Here is a 19,582-nt window from a genome sequence, read left to right on the forward strand (position 1 = left end):
AGCCTATTTATGTACAAAGTGCTTGCTGTGCAGTAATTAGCCCATCTATGGAATGTGATGCTTTCTATGAAATGCAGTTTTGTAAGTTTCACCTCTGTGTAAAGGTGTATTTCTCAGAGTATTTCTTGAAAATATTGAAGAACCTCAGTGCTATTTTAGTTACAAAAATAAAACCAGAAGCACTAAATACTCCAATAACAGCCAATCTATGTGAGAACATAGATGGACAAATAGGTGATTTGGGGAAATAAACCAAAAAGTTGGTGACATAAATAATATCATACCTCCCTGCCTCTCCCAACCATTCATTAGCTAATTGGTGATTGGCATCTTTAGCTAGCAGAAAACCTATGCATATGCTTACACAATGTTACCCTCTGGAGCTCAGGGTTTATAAAGGACCATGGCTTTAAATGCATCACTGCCACATCTCTTGGGTATTGTAAGTGTAGGTAGCAGAAGGTTGTCAGGTTTCAATTTACCAGATGAAGATGTCTCTTGGTGAGGAGGAAAGACTTTGGGCTGGTTCTAAAGAGTCTTGTGGCGCTAACCCTATGCATTCCAAAAATAAAGAGACAGACATTCTCAGTGCCTGGAATTAGTGAAAAGTGTCAACTTTGGCGCTCTTTGTAGCAGCAGATTTTAATTCAAAACCAAGTAAGAGCCTAGGGAGAAAGAGGGGGCAAGCAAAGAGTAGCTATCACTATCCATCTGGCACAGTTCACATTGACTTTTGCGGTAGTTCTGTCTAAATAATGCCGGGGTCTGGCTGAGACTGGGGTGGGGTGTGGGTGTGTATGTGGACAATTCATGGAGGGGTGAAAATGTATGTATGTTTTGGAAAAGGATGAGCAAGAATTTAACACTTCTGAAACAGTGTCTCAGCACAAAGTTCAGCAAATTTGCTTCAAAAAATCCTCCTTTCCCTTAATCTATAACATCGCTCTGCAGGGCACTTGCTTTTTGTAATCGGTGTAGCCATAATTTGTAAATCACTCTGCTCCTGGACAAGCGAGGTAAAAGTCTCTTCGTCAATGGCATCAGATTGCATGGAAAAAGATCATTCTTGCACCTATGCTTTTTAGAATACATTCTATGTGTAGCAGTAGTTTCACACCACATTGTAAGAGGACCTTAAAAAAAATCTTGCAGCTACAGCAGAATTTATCCCTGGCATAACTCCGCTCAGATCAGTAGAGTGACCCCAGAGAAGAATCTCTCTCAATGTGCTATATGCTTATGACAATAAGCCGCAAGATAAATATTACAGTTAAGGACCAAGAGTCACAGTAACATGGTAGGTTGTAGTTTTCTGGATTGCAGTAGAATACTGCAGCATATTTAATAAATTGCCTTTATTTACTATTCCATTTGGTTTTAGTCCAGGAAGCACAGAACAACTAGAACTTAATCTGATAAGTAGAAGGTATAATTTGCAATCTTCAGAACAGGATTTTTCAGGCCTGGTCCTACAGGTCAAAGACATGCTAAAGTCATTCATAGGAGGCTGTAGAAGTCAGAGGCTGGATTGGCAACTGATGCTGTTTTTAGAAAACTGATTGCTGCTGAGTTGCTACCACAGGACTTACACAACAGCATGAGGTTGGGATATCAAAGACAATACAGGCAGTTGCCAGCATAAAATAATTTGAGCTCTGTTGCTTTTTGCTGCTGTTTCTATTCATAAGACAAGCAGCTTGCTCTGCTAAACATCTGCATCCATCAAAGTAGAACCCAACTGATGTAGAACCCAAGTTCAAAGTGCCAGCTCGTGTGTAGCCATGGCTAACCTGCCAGTACTTCGAAAATTTTGAGGAGTAAAGGGACTTCGAAGTACCGGTGGGTGAGCTGTGGCTACACACAAGCGGGCACTTTGGAGTTGCTGCGGGGTAGGGGGGAGATTTGCTTAAGGAAGTGTTGCATATGCACCACAGCACTTCATTAATAAACTCCCAACACCCTACTTACCAACCTCCCTTTGAAGTAGGGAGGTAGTATAGACAAGCCCTAAGGGTTTTAAAAGATCTATTAGCAGTATGGATTTCTGATTTGTTTCCCACATACTGGCATCATCAATTGGGTTCTACTTTGATGGATGCAGACTTTTTGGTTAGGGGTGCATTCACTGATTTTTTTTCTAACTCTCATAGGCCGTTTCTACACAGGCCACTTCCTTTGGAAGTGACATGCTAATACAGGGAGCGAAAGATGCTAATGAGGCACGGATGCAAATTCCCCATGCCTCATAAGCCGCTGGGCGGGCTTCCGGAAGGAGGACTTCCTTCCAGAAGCCCCTTCTCCCCCCTGGGGCCCACACTTCTACACAGCATTTTGGAGTCCGGAAGAACGGTCTTCCAGACTCCAAATCATGTGATGTTATGGTAATGAGGCGTGGGGAATTTGCATCTGCGCCTCATTAGCATCTTTCGCTCCCTGTATTAGCATGCCACTTCCGAAGAAAGTGACCTGTGCAGAAATGGCCATAGTGTGGCCCATGTTTTGGTCTTGCAAGTGAAGGACTGCTGGTGCATTTATACTCACAATGACTGAGACTGCTATATGTGCAGAAACTGAAAACAGACCATTTCAAGTACAACATCAGGGGCCTCAACATGAAATCCAGGCTCTGATCCTGCTCCCACTGAAATCAACAATGAAAACCCAACAGGGCAGGACCAGGGCCAAAGACTCTGGCTAGCCCTGAGAACAGACAATGTATTAATGGCAACTGTTCTGGAATGGTGGAGGATGAAAAATAATAATCCTTCTTCACCTGAAAACTAATGGGAGATTTTAGGGCATATGATTGTGTTCATCAGGCTCTGCTCAGCCTGTCAGATGCTAAGTGCCTCCAATAAGAACATATATGCCCTCAATTTGATTTCAAAGGGAATTCAGAGTAGTCAGTACCTTGCAGACACAGCGCCTTATCAATTAAACCCGCCCCCCCCAAAAAAAATCAAAAATAGCATCCAAGTTTTAAATGCCAGGAGCCCTTACTGTAATACTGTCTAATTGGCATAAATACTGGAGCATTTTAATGCCTACGAAATGTGCAAAGTTGTTGTTTTACACAAAGTGCTGGTGCAGTCTTTGCTTCTGAATTTGTTCTTTTTTCAGTACTGCTCCTTCATAACAACAAACTGTTAACTATAGTGAGCCTGGGGCTTGGAAGGCTAGCACCAGAACAAACACTGACAAAGCAGCCCTCATTCAGCAAAGTTTTCAGACAATTGCTTAAGTACAGTACTAGTCAGAGAAGCATGTGTGCTTAAATGCTTTCCTAACTAAGGATACCTACCAGCACCAAGGCTTTCCATGTTCCGCTGATGTAGTCCGTATTCTAGAGTGTATACGTATATCATACTTGTGTAAGCAGCAGAGGAGTAGCTGGGAGCAGAGCAAAGAAAATGGCCATATACGAAAACTTCAGTTCACATAGGAAGAACTCAGATGTGCTGCTTCATTCTGTGTGCTTCTGATTTTTTTTTCTTTTATTGCCTTCCAAACAATGGGGAAATGAGTAAAAGAAAAGAACACACTGACAGTCAGATGCAAGATAATGCGTAAGGTTCCTAATGAGACTAAAGGAAGATGTGATAGTGACAAGCATTATCCACTCAAATGTGAAACTTGTATTAGCTCAAGTCGCCATTTACTGCATTTTTTCTTGTTTATTTAGTTAAGTAGCAACCCAGCCTCATGTGGAATGAGCAAATTTCCAACTGCAAGCCAAATATGAGTTACATTTTCCCCTGAGAAATGGAAAGTTTTGTGATGGCTAAATTCTGTACTGGGCCAGAGTAGCTAGCTACACATTAAGTATTACATGGGAGAATTCTGCCTGGGAGATAGCCAATGTGTTTCCCATAAGCAGCACATTCTATAGTATAAGCAGAAGAATGACATGGTAATTATCTTTTGAAAGTTTCCTGAGTTACTGCAGCCATAAAATCTTACTTAAAAGTCCTACAGTCTGCCTTTTTAGTCAAAAACTAAAGCCCCAGAACTGCTCTTTGTATGTGGGTGAAGTTAATCTAAATTTTCACTGCCTCCTCCTTTAGTCCCAGCTGAAGAATCACTTTTTAAAGGGCAATATGTCCAAAGCAGACAAGTGTAAGAATAGTATCAGAGAGGTAGCCATGTTAGTCTGTAGCTTCGAGAACAACAAGAAGTCTTGTGGCACCTTATAGACTAAAAGATATTATATCCGCTAGTCTATAAGGTGCCACAAGACTTCTTGTTGTTCTCGAAGTGTAAGAATAGGTATTCTGAACTAGTGTTTCTTGATAGTTAACTGTGTGGAGAGGCTTAGTCGCATGGTGCTGGCTCTCCTACCTGTTTCCAGCTGTCATGTTGCATTAAAAGACAGCTAAAATCGACAGAACAGTTTCCTAATGTTACCTTTCTTCGTAAGCAATTGCAGTAGCTGCCACAGGAAGTTAGGTTATTATAAATATGATGGAGATGGGTTTTTTTTTTAGATCAAATCTTTAGAGAATGGGCCATGCTATTAAAGTATTTGAGAGTCCAAGCTCTCTACTGCAACAAATACTATGGTCTAGTTTGGTACAATTGTAGGGTGATCCTATGTCCATTTTGGTCAGGACAGTATCTTATTTAAGGCCTGTACCAGCTGTCCTGACTTTTTTTTTTTGAGGCATTTGCTGTTGTTGACGTGCTCCGTTGCCAGCAAGAGCAAATGGGAGGCAGAACGGGGGGAGGGGGAGGCAGTGTTCAGCACTGAGGGAATTTCCACCACTCCCTCACAAGGTTGTAGAAAACAGCCTCCTGAGGGGCCTCCACAGAGCACCAGTGACAGGCAATGTCCTTGAGTCGGAGGAAAAGGCCTCAGATGAGACGCAGTAGGTCCTGTTTTCTCTTTGGAAATATGGTCACCCAATACAATTGCTACTTAGATCTCAGTGGCTTTCATTTGTGAATGAGCCAATGGCCCAAATGTTAAATAAGGTTCATTTTTAGAGCCATGGTATCCAACCAGTTCTGAAGCAGTGAACTAGCCACTTATTCTGAAAATATATTTATTTTTCAAGCCAACTAGACACAGTCAACTGGCCAAATAGTCACATGTGGCTAGTGCATTGGGTACCATGGTTTTAGAGAGTGTTAAAGTTGTTTTAGTTAATTGTTCTCTTCACTATGGGAGTCAGGGACATGGACTCTTCTTCAGATCCAAATTGGATCCTGAGACATTCTGTGTACCCCCACTTTCCATTAAATATGTTGAACAAGATGGAGTCTTTTCATTTTGCTGATTATAACATCATTCTTAAAAAGAAACAAGAGAAACAGCAGTGTATGTGTGCTGGTGTTTGTTTGTGTCTGCAAACAGGTAGGTGGAGGACAAGGTACAATTAGCTCCCTTCAAATATCAAAATTATTAAACCCTGATGAGCAAAGTCCTAAGGAATTGAGTAGAAAACAACTTTTTTCCCTATCAAATGTAACAGAGAAGGCTATCCACACTACATTATTCCACAGAATGGTACAAAAGACTTAGAGAAAAGGACTGATTCTCTATTAAATTGTTTAGGTTGTTGGAATACCACTAACGTTTCCAAGGAAAAATACTGCACAGCTACAAATATTTGAATGATATATTAACTATAGGTTTGACTGTGCAAACCATTAACCAGGTCCTTACTAGCATGGGCACACAGTGACTGCTGTGGAACAGCTAACATGAGAGTACAAATTCGCAAAACCAGACTGGATTATTGTTTAAACTGTACATTCACACGTTATTCTTCTTTACATTAATAGCAGCATTGCACATGGACAGAAAGAAATGTGTTCATATGTGCTTGATTGTTCATCTCCTCTTGTAGCTGGGTTCATTATAAACTCATAGTCTGGAGAGCTCAGAGAACATTTTAAGAAACACACATCAAACAGGGTTTGTTCAGAAGGCAGGGTTTCACAAAGCTACATGGCTCAGCGTTGCTGTAAAGCATTATTACTTTCATAACAGAGTTCACCTACATCTTCACAAGCACTGTTTTTTAAAAAGCACCTTTTAAAAGAACCTAAGAGAAGGATTATTGCACCTCTACATCTTACAGGTGAATGAATTAGTTAAGCCATGTCAACAGAACTCTGCCCTATTCATTCACACACCAAGTGGTCAAGAATCATTGCTTATCTGAAATCAAAGACACTAGTATAAATTGTTGCTTCACAATAGAGGGATAGGGATTCAAGTTATTAAGCTGAGTCCTGACATTCTGGTTATTTTTCCCTAAGTCCTAACTCTGGCAAAATTCCCTTTGACTTCAATGCAACATTTGACTTAGTAATGGCGTCAGGATTTAGCTCATTGGCTCAAAATGTAGGTTGTACTTAAGAAGAAAGATCGTTACCACTTCAGATTAAGTGTCCTAAATATATATTTAGGTTAGCTTGGCTAACAGACTGACGTATGCTAAGCACCATTAAATTTAACATTCTGTTACATGTTCATCCTCAACAAAGAGAATGTTCAATAATTATTCAGGAACTGATTCTAGTACTCTTCCTTAAGTTGAATAACACTGGTCTTAAAAAGTTTTATTGAGCTATGTGTGGTGTAAGTTCCCTGTGACAAAGGGTGTCAGGATCTAGCCCTTTGTATATTTCATTGATTTTGATTAACTTTTGCTTGGGGTGAATTTGGCTCCCAAAATCTAAATGAAATATTTGAAACACTTAATTTAAAGTGTACCTGTAAGATGAAAATTCTGAATCCCTCATGCAAGCTACAAATTATCAGTAAAACTTATAGAAATCCTTTAGAGACAGGTACAATAAATAGGGTAGTTACACAATGCTGACTGTGCCAAAAGTTCACTGAAGTACTGATTCATACATATATGACAAGAAGAGACATTGAGAACACTTTAAGGTTTATATGATACATGTTCATTACCCTGAGTCCCTGGAGAAAGCCAAAGTGGCTTTTTGATCTTTCCATTTTGCGGCATCATTTTCTGCATCTTGAACAATAGGGAGAGGCTGATGAGAACATCTCAACTCACAGAGTATTCTCCATCTGCATCCATTCAAACAGTACAAGTGAGACAGCTAGCTATGGATCACTATTTGGCAAAAACACGGTAGCTACAAAGACTTTGAGATCTTTGCTAAATTTCAAGTTAAGTACTCAAAAACTTTAGATGTTAAATAAATAGAGAAATATTCTTTAGTCTTTATCTTTTACCATAAGAGGGCTTCAGGGGCCTACTAAAGATGGAGATGGGATTCTCTTTCCTTAATTTTCACGTTTCCAAGGCTCTTCCTCAACAACAGTGAAGTCTGCAGATTTGCCATTGGTTGCCAGTGTCACCTGCAAGTAATTATCATTAACATCTAACTTAAAGGCCAAGGCACTTTGAAAAGAAAAGTTATGAGTTATATGGAGAATCATTATATTTATAGGATTAACGTACTCCATGTGTGAATATATATGTATTTGTTCTTAATTCACAATGTCCCCAAAGTGTGGAGAGCTGTGTGAGGGACTAATTGAAATACTGGCTAGATAACATTAGTAAACAATGATCTAAATGTTCTGGATTTTATTGTCCCTTCATCATTTGAAATTATTTAGTTTTGACAAAGAGAGCGAGAGAGAGAGAGAGTCCTGTCATTTTCAGATTTTTCCTAACTTGCAGAAAGAGTTTAACTTGAACTCAAAAATTTTCCTATTGAACTCATCTATGTTGCAGGACATCTGCTGGAGGACATGAAGGAACGTGGAAGAGACAGAATGATAGATAAATGTGGATACATATATACACACACATTACAAAAATGAAAAGAAAATGGCAGAATAGCTGCTCCACAGACATGCTGTAAAACATCATTCATTGTGCCACTATTTCTACTCATACATGTGAAAGGTTCAGTTGCAATCAGGCCAAACAATTCTTATAAATACTCTATTTTATACACAGAACAACAAAGAACATCACTGTAGCGTTTTAAGGTTCATGCTACAATGTAAGTATGGTGAAAGACCAACATCGGTTTATCAGTTCATGGGAGATGCTCACCACTGCGTTTCATCTCACCAGTCGTTACAAAAATACCCATGTAAAATCCTTAACAGGAAAAGCATATGATTCACGCTAAAGTATTTTGTTTGACTGAGAAAAAATGAACTGGACCTTTACATCGTCCCATAGGTTACAGAAGAACCTTTTATCTAGTTCTAAATGGATGGCCTGTTCTTTCCTAGCTTACCTTCCAAGTTACTGTCCTCAGCTTCATATGACAACTTAAAAACAGGACTGATATTCCACATGAAGGGTAAACCAGATGTATGGAAGCATTGGGACAGGGAAACATTACAAAAATGCACCAATGTTTAAAACAAAGCAAACCTTTTTCATAGATACTTTGAAGAGAAACACATGAAGTTACAAGAATAAACAGCAGATTTGGAAAGGAAAGCCACATAAAGTAATGTGAAATGTGATCATAAAATTAAAGAAATATCATGTAATAAGAGCGGCTGTACACAAACATAAAAATAGCCTACTTATAAATTTACAGTGGCTGTACAAGACTATAAACTACTTGAATTATCTGGAATATGCTACAGGAAGTACATAGAGATGACATGTTAATATATTAGGTTTTCAATACTTTGATCAGAGTTGCAGCGAACTTGTCTTCCCTCCAGCGAATTCTGCAGGTTAAGGAAATCTCTCTCTCCAAGCTCAAGACCTTGCTATTTAGAGCCTACACATCACACTACAACATCATCATTACCAAAACATTTGGCAGCCGTAAAGCTCTTTGCACATTCAAAGTGCTTTACAAACATCAGCTAATCCTCACGACACCCTGGTGAGGTAGGTTAAGTGTTATTATCCCATTTGGCAGATGAAGACATTGCCCTGGACAAGTAACTTGCCCAAGACCAGTCCTATGCTTAGTCTGCTAGATCATGGTTCCTCTCATACACTGAATGTATTAATTCGCCTCACAAATAAGAGCGAGCTTAAAACAACAGTGACAAGTGTCAAACTTTGTTATCTTACAAGTCAATGGTGTCCAAACAAAAAAGGCATACTGGAATAATTCAGTAACCATAATTTCATGCCTAGTAAACAACAACAGTGTGGGACCAGAAAATAATCAACCAAAACTGGTATGCTGGAAAGAAGATCTAACTGGTGGACAAAATAATGAGGGGATGGACTAGTGCCTTTGAGGTCCTTAAAAGAAATTTTGAGAGAAGAAAATTAGAAGAAGGGAAAACCTGGTTAGCTCAGTGCTGTAGAGTGAAAGAAGAGGGAAGAGCAATCTTCTTTATTATGAACACAAGGAAATGCCAAATTAAGGCAGTCCTGTTTTCCTGGCTTCTGTGAGTTACTATAATTAGGAACCTTTGTAGCTCAATCCAGTTTCTCTATGGATCCATCCAGCAAAAATCCCACCTTAAAAAGTTCATAGTAGCAGTGTCACTAGAACCTCACTTCTAAGTGATGACATAAATTTCCAAAAATCCCAGGGTGTTTGAAACCATTTTAGCGATTGTAACACAGCCTATAACATATGACTTCTTTGTATCCTCTAAATGAAAAAAAGAAATGATCCTGAACACTGTTAAAGGTTTGCAAGTTCCAAATTCTGTTTTAAAATTACACTCAGCCTGTGTTAAAGTCTATCTTCAGCTGCTTCTTAAGAACACTAAATCCAGCAGAATCAGCCAGTAATTGTCAGACCAAGAAAAACCCAGGAGTGATCCTAATATCAAATTGGTTTCTGTCTACGTCTTTAGGAAGAGGAACAGTTTTATCAGACTGTGAAACTGATGAAGTGATGAAACCCTGTCAGTCGAGTCTAGAACTGGTTTTTAAAAAAAAAAATCCGCCGAAAGATCTCATTGAAAATGAAAAATATTTTCATAAAATTTCTTTTTCATTCCAAAGAAGAAAAAAAATTGTATAAAATTCATTTGACGGCACTGTTCACATTTTATTTCATCCCCTATGTCCTACTTTTTACCTCTTTCTTCTTTATTTTCCAGTAAAATGAAACAGAAGAGAGAAAGAGATAAGAAAGGGAGGAAATAACCCCCCTAAAATAGAAAGCTAAAACCAAAATGATTTTTTATTCAAAATGAAAGAAATCATTCAGCTGAACTTTACCAAAGAAACCCCCTAAAAAAAGGTCAAACAAAATGAAAGCTTCGTTTAACTCAAAACTTTTTTTTAAGGGAACATAATGTTTTTTGAATAAGTCATCTGACCCCACAGAGGACTAACCACTGAAAGTGTGCTGTGAAGAATAATCTTTGGCTTAAGGGTAGGGAAAATGACACCATAATTTTTCCCAACATTGTCTAGGATGATTTATCAATAGGATTATTGGAGGAACAATGAATGAAAGATGGGGCCCATGTCCACATTCTAGGTTTGTTGTGGAGATTTAAAGATGCCAGAGAATCCATAAGCTTTCTCTCTTTGTGTGCGTAAACGTCTGACTGTGGTTCACTCACTATCAAATCTACACATGTTCAGAGGAAATATTAAGCGGGTCATTATATTTACAATCTGGTGCTAGGAACTGGAGAATAAAAAGTTTCAATTCATTTTTGAATTTTCCCTTTTCAATTAAATATTTTCTTTTTACTTTATTCAGGCCTGACCTAGCTCTGTTTGCCTGGCCAACATGTATACACCCATGGCTCAACCTAGCTTTGTATTCAACTGGTTGGGTTTCAAAGTTCGCTTCACTTTAATCAGGACATCTTTTTTTCTGTTTAAAATCCAGGTTGGTTACAGTGAAGATTATATAGAAATTACAAAGTCTTTATTTTTATAATGACTACCAAGAATGATGATGAAAGAAAAGCATACATGTGCTGAATGAGTGCAGTAGCAATCAGCTGATACAGTGCATTTAACACATGTGTCTCTTCATGGCGTATTATGGAAGACTGTCAAATCTATACTTGGTTCACAGTTAACCATCATCTGAGCAGCCATAAGCTCTGTGTTGACAAAGGAAACTTGGTACACAGTCATATTCTCTCTGTGCCTTGGAGTGTTCCACAATACGCTGCACAACCCCTTAGCTTTTGATATGTAAATGTTGTACAATATTTTTCACCTTAAATGCCCTGTTTAAGAAGGGTGCAAAAAATCTTTGTAACTTCTTAAACTGATTTAAAATGTCTGAGATTTACAGATACCATCACGTGTGTGAACCAATTTAAAAAAAAATACATGCAGGTTAAAAAAAATGAAGTGAAACAAAGCATGCACTGTTATATACAAGTCTCAATATCCATAAATGTGAAAGGTACCTTGCATTCATCTACTATGACAGAGTTGTGAGTTGCGTAAACACATTGGTTTGAGTTGTTTTCCCTATGGTTTTTCATGTCATCATAAATTGACTGAGTCTTGGTCATTTCAATGTCTTCATGCCCCTTATGCTGGGCATCAAGGTTGTCCAGCTCTGCCTTGGAAAGGTGATACACAATGCCAGCCCCGAAAGAATCTCCCACAACATTTACTGAGGTTCTCATACGATCTCTGCAGAAGGAGAGACAAGGTTGATATTTGATGACAGATCAGTGTGGAGCATGAAAAAGCCACTTGTTGGCTGGTGTTCACTACTGGGGAAAGGAAAGTACAGGATGAAAGGAGTGTCTAATATTGCAGGTGCTGCTACTGTTATTTATACTCTATGGGAAGTTTATGGGATCTTTAGTGTGGAAAGAATTTAGCTTTCAAGACAGACTGAAAAGCAGTGCATTCCAAGGGGACTGTTTGAACAGACACTCTATACCAGAGGAAGGCAACCTGCAGTCCCTGGGATGCATGTGGCCCACTGAGGCTCCATCTGTGGACCACGGACTCTCTGGTTGTTCCCTGCCCCACAGACCTCTCATGCACTGGGGCACTTCCCCCACCCTCCCAGGGCTTTTGGGTAAATCGCCTGAGTCCTGCTTCATCCCCAACCCCCGCAGAGCTGGACCCCCAGGAATCAGGAGGGGCCTTGGGACCACAGGTGGAACTCCAGTGTGCTATGGGCTGCTGCAGACCACTGAAGTGAAGAAAAGCCACTCATGTGGCCCATCCGCTATTCAGGGTTGCCCATCCTTGCTCTCTACAGGCTTCCATGACACAGATGTGTATAGTCTTAAATCTGGCTCCCTGATGTGGCAGTATGACTATATTTTGCCAATATCTGCAAAGTGTCTGGCTCTTGGGTTGGAGATTTCATATCAATATGCTCTTCCCACCTCACCACCAGTACATTAATCTGAATTTATTAAGGCCCTAGATTCTATTTTACATGACCAGGGGAAACGATTTTGGATTTAGTGGCTTATTCCAGCTCTCGGCTGAAGCAAATAAATAGCCTCTCCCCTTTCTTCAAACTGAGAGCACTATGGGAAGGTGAGGAGGTATCTTGCTATGGGAGTCAAATCTTCAGGTTTGCTGTCCCCTCACACCATCTAGACACATGCCCGGCGCCGAGGATGGCACTGTGCCAGTTCACACTGTCATATGCTAGTATTCACTGGCTATATGTGCAAAGCACATATAGATCATAATCTGTGAAATGATGAAACAGTGAACCAGTAATAAGAGCCTCCTGGTTCTAAGTTGATGCTAAATTAAGCCTACATACTTCTTTACAAGGAAACATATTTGGTGGCACTTGCAGACATTTGGAAATCAGTGGATGCCCTATGTTTCTCCAGTATCATTTTTGCAGTGTTTTTCAGTGCTGGTGATTTAAAACAAGATGATCTAGATTTTCTCCAACACCAGAATCCTGCTCAGGGGCAAGGATAGTTGGAAGTTGTCCAACACCCTGGTGCAGCTCCCTAATTCCATGACTCCTGGCTATAGCACACATTAGAACATTCTGTGTAGACATTTATGTGAGTGCAAATTAAGTGCAAGTAGATGTGAAATGCTATCATATCTGGTGCCATTTTACACTTGTTTTACATTGATGTAAATAGGAAGTCTATTCCCAGGATGAAAGGAAGACTGAGCAATATGAACTGTGAACAAATGACGAAAAGCAAGGGTAATGCCTACAGACCCAGGTTGCAAGCACCAGGGATAGAATCGGTGAGCATAGGGTCTAAAGCCCTGCAGTCTACCACATGAGCCAAAGGCCTGCTGGCTCCCAGCCCAGGCTGTAGAGCAGAGACTTCACTCACCCTAGAATGCGGTCTCAGTACCTCTGGGTACTACACAAGTATGTATAATGGCATGCTGATAGAATTCCTTTCTAGAAACAGCCATTGACAACACAGCTTGTTCCCTGATCTTTCTAATATTTCTGGTACTAAATTCGCACTGTAATGAAGCTTAGCTCTGAACTGAAAGTTTAAATCTGATTTGCAAATCAGTGAACTACTACTAGCCATTTTATACACTTACATGTGACTGAGTCAAAAATTTGTTTTGTGCTTTGACAAAATTCTCAGTGTAAATATTTACAAAACCAAACTGAATTGGTTTCACAAGTGCTTTTTCACTTCACCATTGTGTCTGACAATTGTGGTGGGATTTCATAAGTAAATTGGTACTTTTTTGCAAAATGTTTACCAAAAATAGTACTAAAGGATGAAAAACATTTTTTTCATGTATGACTAATACTCACAACATAACATTATAGAATGAGAAAACTCTCTAGTTTTGCTTTGCTTGAATGAAAGATTTTACACAATTATCATTTCATGCATGTATGATCCTAAGCCTAGTAGAAGTGGCAGACTTGGAAAATATTACTTGCAGAGGTTCATATTTAATAAAACCTGTCAAATCCACTGAATTCTGCCATAAAACTTCCAAAAAAACCACTATAGAATGTCTGAATAATGTTGAGTGTATAATCTTACATCTTGAAAAAATTAATTAATGACACTCTAGTGTGAATGTTCAGAATGCCAGACAGGAGGTGGAGACTAAATGCACAAATACAGCTCCAGTGTATTTTACATTTAACCGGTGACTAGATGCCTCAATCTGTGTCTGTTAAAAGTCTTCAGGTAAGAATCTGCACAATACATTGGAACTATTCACTGAGTTAGATTGATATCATGGAAATACAAATGACAAAATCTTAGCTCCACTGATTCCCATTGATTTCATTTGGGCTGATTGAACCCAGAGAGGAAGAAAGGGTAAAGAGAGAAGGTTACATTCATTCTTCTGTTAAAAAACAATGGACCAAATGCTGTTGTTGACTACAGTGGTATGAACCCACTGAAGTCAATGGGGCTGCCTCAGTGGAAGTAAGAGGAAAATTTGGCCCAACAAATTATTCGCCCAGCATACAGACTTAGGTGTAGCCTGAAACATGAATTCTGAAAGTAAAGTTGAGAAAGGGTGTCATCTTGGCTCCTGCTGAGATATTTTGGAATCATAAGGAGTGTTGGAGAACCTGAACACTTTTCCAACTACCCAAAGCACCTCATAATGTTTAGGTCAACATCATCAATACATGATTGATGGCTGGATCCATAGTGATCAGACAAAAAGATACTTTCATGTGAAGAAGGAAGGATTTCGCATACTTACATTATTTCTCTTGTAAGATCAGATCCTGCTCCCATTGACTTTTATGAGAGTTGGATCAGGCTCATAGGCTCTGTATTCTACTCACTCCAGTATAAATCAAAGATAACAGCATTTGAAGGCAGTGAAGTTAGACCACTATATGAGTGAGAGAAGCAGGCCCATAAAGTGTTAGTAGGTACTAATATTATTTGCACTAATATTTAAAAAGGCATTGCCCCTTCCAAGGAACTTACCTGATTAGGAAGGATGCTAGAAAGGATCCAAAACAGGAGATTAACTAAATTCTTTAAGGCTCACACTGATTCAAAAGGTGACATGCTTAGCTTGCTTTCATCTTGTTGGCACTTGGAGAAGTAGATACTTTTGTTTTTCATATTTCATTCCACTTGAGCTTACATTCTAGAAACAGACCTAAGCAATAACGTTCAAAATTCAACTTTCCCAAGGACTGTGAGCCTAATTCTTTTGAACCTAGACTCACGTTACACAAGCTATAAAAAAGAATCAGATTGCATGCAAATTTTACTGTTGTGTTTCTGAACGTAGGTGTCTGCCTGAGATGCAGAATTTGAGCAGTTTACCCAATGCAAAGTACTTCTCTATCTGGACCCATGTTATGGCATTTGTTAAGCTTGTCAGCCCCACACCTGGAAAGTAATCAGCCCTTGGCTACAACTAATGATGCTGAATTCATTCCAGCTTGGCACATAATGCTTTCCTATAAAATGTCACCCGCATGTTTTGTTTAGTTTTAAACTGAGAGGCTGCGAGAAGTTTGAAAGCTTCGAAAACTGCTGATAAAGTTCTTTGTGCATTTGTCTCTTTTCTGTACAGTATCTCTATAAGAGAGGGATCAAAGAGGCAACGATCTGAGTTAGCTCCAGATCCCCTTTAAGCCTCATTTTCAGGAGGGGGAGTCAGGCTGAGATCCAATCAAATCAGGTTTGGGTTTGAGTGTACTGAAATCATGAAGGCTGTTAGGTGTGAGATTTCTGCCTCCGATGAGGCTAATCCTATAAAATCAGGATCTTTTCTTTCATTATGAACAGTGAAAAAACTCATGAGAGGAGCTATTTATCCGAGACTTTTTTCTAATTGTACCTGAAATGCCATGACAATTGCTAATCTTAAAAGACTTCTACTGTGTTGATGTGCAGCCAGACAAGTTCCAGATATCAGGCTCAGTATGATTGTCTGAACCTGTATCCATATCTTATATTTATACTTATCAACCAGTCAGTTAATAGATCTCACATGGAAGTTAATGGAGTTACACTGGCATCAAACCAGCGTAAGTGGCCCTGAATGTTTTATTAGCTTTGTCAGAATGACAAGATATACAGAACTTGCCTCCTTTTTTCTAATTTTCTTTCTCTTTAGCCTTGATGATTTAGCTTCTGATTTTATCACTATGGTTTATCCATGGTTGCTCGTCAGGCCAAAGAAACCCAGAGCCCTCCCAGTCTAGGAGAAGATTCCAGGCTAGTTTTTTCACTTGGAATGAATAATGTTTTTTTCAGAGGGTCCTTCCCTGACTCTGGCCCAGTCTATGATCACAAGCTCCATAATTGGGATTCACCACTGGTGCAGCTCCGTGGCACAGGCATTGCTACTCCCACATTGCTTAACACGCTGGTGGTGAGCAAAGCTGATGACACAGAGGTAAAAATCGGTTAAGCCCCACCCACATTGTAGCTACCACCAGAGGAGCAGAGCTGCTCACAAATTACAGCGTTGAGGTTGGCTAGCGTAGGAAGGACTTTTCTGCCAAGGGGAATATTTTAAAATGACACTTCCCTAAAAAAAACAACCTAACCACATGCTGCATTCACACATCCTCCTACCAGCGGCAAAACTCTAGCTACTTGGCCTATTTTGAGCTCCAGTGAAAACACATATTTAAAACCCGGACACGGACCTCCTCTTGCCTTCTCACTTCTAGGTGCAAATTCCTATGCTGCTTTCTTCTTTTGAGCCATGACTTCACCAATATATTTAAGACCATACAATACTATCTTTTCCCTCAGCCAGCTGCCTGCTGAGCCCCACCCTGCTTCCCCATTCTGAGATATGATTTCACACCATTACAATATATTTTTTAAATGATTATTTCCCTTTGCTTGCCCCAGCTGTAAATTCCTGTCTCATTTTCCCCTAAAGTTGTGGCTGGAGCTGTGAGCTGATCTTAGATGATAATGGGTCACAGACAGGGTGATATGCTGGCTGTAACTGAAGATCCCTCATCTCAAGCCTAGCAGCTATATCACAGAATGGTGACTGCAGGAGCTAAGTTACAGCTTGGACTGAGAGCTTGAACACTTCTGAATAAGGCATCAAGGGCCAATGGATAAGATAAATAGCACTTTATGCTAAGTCGCTAAACTTTCAAAGTCAAATTCTCAATTCTGCTAAGCCCCTTCTTCATAATTCCAGAGCCACGAGGCAGACTCGAAGATGCATTAATTGGACTGCTGGGGATTCCCCTGGCATGGGGAAATCAGGAAGCTGTATAAAGCCAGCCTAGCTGGTGTTATACTCCTTTCCCAGCATTACCACCAGCAACCTGATAGCTTAATCTGCATAGTAGTGTGCTGGAACAGGAAAGGCAATGACCAGAGGTCATTGGGGCCCAGCAATTCAGGCTGATGTAAAGGTTTCTAGTGACCTGTCACCAATCAAAGGAGCCCTGGGACTGCTCTAAGTTATGCTGATGGGCTGAACAGATCTCTGGGAACTCTGTTGCAAGGTGGTAGAAAGATGTCCAGGCCTCCAATCTAAAATGCACCTGAAGAGACAACTCTGGTTGTGTTATTATATTTGTTATAATTATTAATAGGGATTCTAAATCCCAGATGTGAGGGACAGAAAGCTCTGGGAGAAAGGGGGGACAAGTGGATGGCTCTTGGTTGGGGATCTGCCATGGCATTGAAAGGACTGTTGTAACCCCAAGACCATGAGGTTGAAAGGTAGGTCTGGTCATGATTTAGAGACTCTCCAAGTAAAAACTGACTGGAAATACCCTTCCTTTTCCTAGTTTGCCTTCTCATTTAGTTTCATTTGTGGATGCCTTTAAGACATTCATCCAACCCTGTCTTTGCTCAGAAGAACTTTATGAATAAACCTGATTCTATTTGGAATATAGAAGCTGCTATGCTGCATCAACCAGGGGTCCATCTGATCTGCAGTTGTCGCCATAAGGGCCTGATGCTTCAGAGACAGGTATCAGACTCCCTTAACATGAGACAACCGTTATCATAATAGGGTACATTTCTTCCTAACCTCAATCAGTTGACTGTAGCCTGAAGTATGTGCATTCTAACGAGTGCAACTGGAGAGCTCATTAACACAAATGCTCAATGCCTTATAAAATCCTTCCGTTCTAGGCAGGCATCACAGCAGAATAATCCACAGACTCTCAGATCCACTTCCCTCAGTTTAGGCAAGAAGTAAACAATAAGGAAACAAAAGCAATAACATAGTTCAATAGCAGTTATTCGTTATTGCTTTTGTTTCCTTATTGTTTAGCTCTTGCCTAAACCGAGGGATGTGGATCTGAGAGTCTGTGGATTATTCTCCTGTGATGCCTGCCTAGAACGGAAGGATTTTATAAGGCATTGGGCATTTCTGTTAATGATATCTCCAGTTACACTAGCTAGAATGGACATACTTCAGGACTGCAGACATAATTCAATAGCAGTTATTCATCTGTAGCATGGAACAACAGCTTGGAAGGTTACATGGGTATAGTGAATGCAGTGGCCTTGGCAGGAATCTGAATCAAGCCTCTTTGGGACAGGTCCTTAGCTGGTATAAATTGTTATAGTTCCACTGAAGTCAATTGTTTAAGTCAACTGATTTCATTATAACTATAATGAACTTCAGCTGTAGTTAGATTTGCCCTGTAGGTTGTTTTTTCTTGCTCTAATGCTGAATCAAGTAGCCCATGCCAAACCTCTTCACTTGCCTATCTGTGCCTCAGTTATACCATCTGTACAAAGTGTATAGAGTGCTTTGAGATCTATGACTGAAAGGTAGCAGCAAAAAATAAATCGGTATTGGTTACAGTCCACAGTGACCTCTTCATATTGAATCGTGAAGTCACTATTACTTACAACAGCCAGTCAACAGCAACCAACAGACTGATGTCCTGAGTGGGGAGACCCACTGCGGTGAGGATGAGAAGCATGGTGACCAGTCCTGCACTGGGTATACTGGCGGCTCCAACACTTGCTAAGGTGGCTGTCAGACTGCAAAAACAAGGAAGGTGTGACTGTCAATGTGCAGTCCCTGAATCAAAACAAAAGGTTGGTTTTCACTGTCATTTCCCAGGAAACATAAGCCTGTGCAGCTACAAGAGATGGGATCAGACCTACAGTTTTGAGGATTTTGTTCATCCAGCAACTCCCATTTAAGAGTGTTTGTATCTGAGAAGTTTGTTCAGGCTACTATAAAAATAAAGGCCATTTGCAACATTCGCACTGTTAGCCTGCTTTTGATTTTCAGCCTTCTTCCCTCCATTCCAGGGAGGTTTAAAGCCTCCACTTTCCAGGCAGACTCTCTGTAGTACAGAAGCTCTTGGCTGAATTTCTAATACAGTTCATTAATATTTATGTATGCAGCTTGCAGTTTGCATTGTGAGATAATGAAATGGGGGAACTGGTTGCTATCAAAGAGGAATGGGTGAAAGTCCATGTATCCTACAGTCACATGCTCCAAACTCTTGCGATAAACCAAGCCCAGATAAAAAGCACCCTTGTTCTGGCTTGCAAAACCAACATTCAGCCAATTAGGTTTTGCAAACCCAAAATCTTCTCTGCTTTTTGCTCCATTTAGTAGATGTGAAAATCAAATACAGTGAATGTCTGTGCTCCAAAGGCTGGAAGTTTGAAAAAAAACAGGCTATAACTTCAGAGACACTGGGCATTCCTTTGTGGAACAGAAAATAAATTAGACCATGAGGGAGCCAAGGAACAATCAAAAATACAAAAAGAAGTTCTGTCTTTCTGAAATAGGTCAGG

General features: G+C 40.0%; 1 protein-coding gene across 1 annotated transcript in view; it reads right to left on the minus strand.

Moving 5' to 3' along the window:
* Positions 1–7,267: 7,267 nt before the first annotated feature.
* Positions 7,268–19,582, minus strand: part of SLC1A2 (solute carrier family 1 member 2) — a 32,280-nt gene continuing 19,965 nt past the window's right edge. Inside the window, exons 8-10 of the mRNA XM_074998940.1 lie at positions 18,677–18,811; positions 11,318–11,549; positions 7,268–7,342 (exon numbers count right to left, since the gene is read on the minus strand). Of these exons, the coding sequence (XP_074855041.1) occupies positions 7,268–7,342; positions 11,318–11,549; positions 18,677–18,811 (442 nt within the window). The remainder of the gene's footprint in view (positions 7,343–11,317; positions 11,550–18,676; positions 18,812–19,582) is intronic.

This window comes from Carettochelys insculpta, chromosome 6 (assembly GCF_033958435.1).
Source record: "Carettochelys insculpta isolate YL-2023 chromosome 6, ASM3395843v1, whole genome shotgun sequence".
NCBI lineage: Eukaryota > Metazoa > Chordata > Testudines > Carettochelyidae > Carettochelys > Carettochelys insculpta.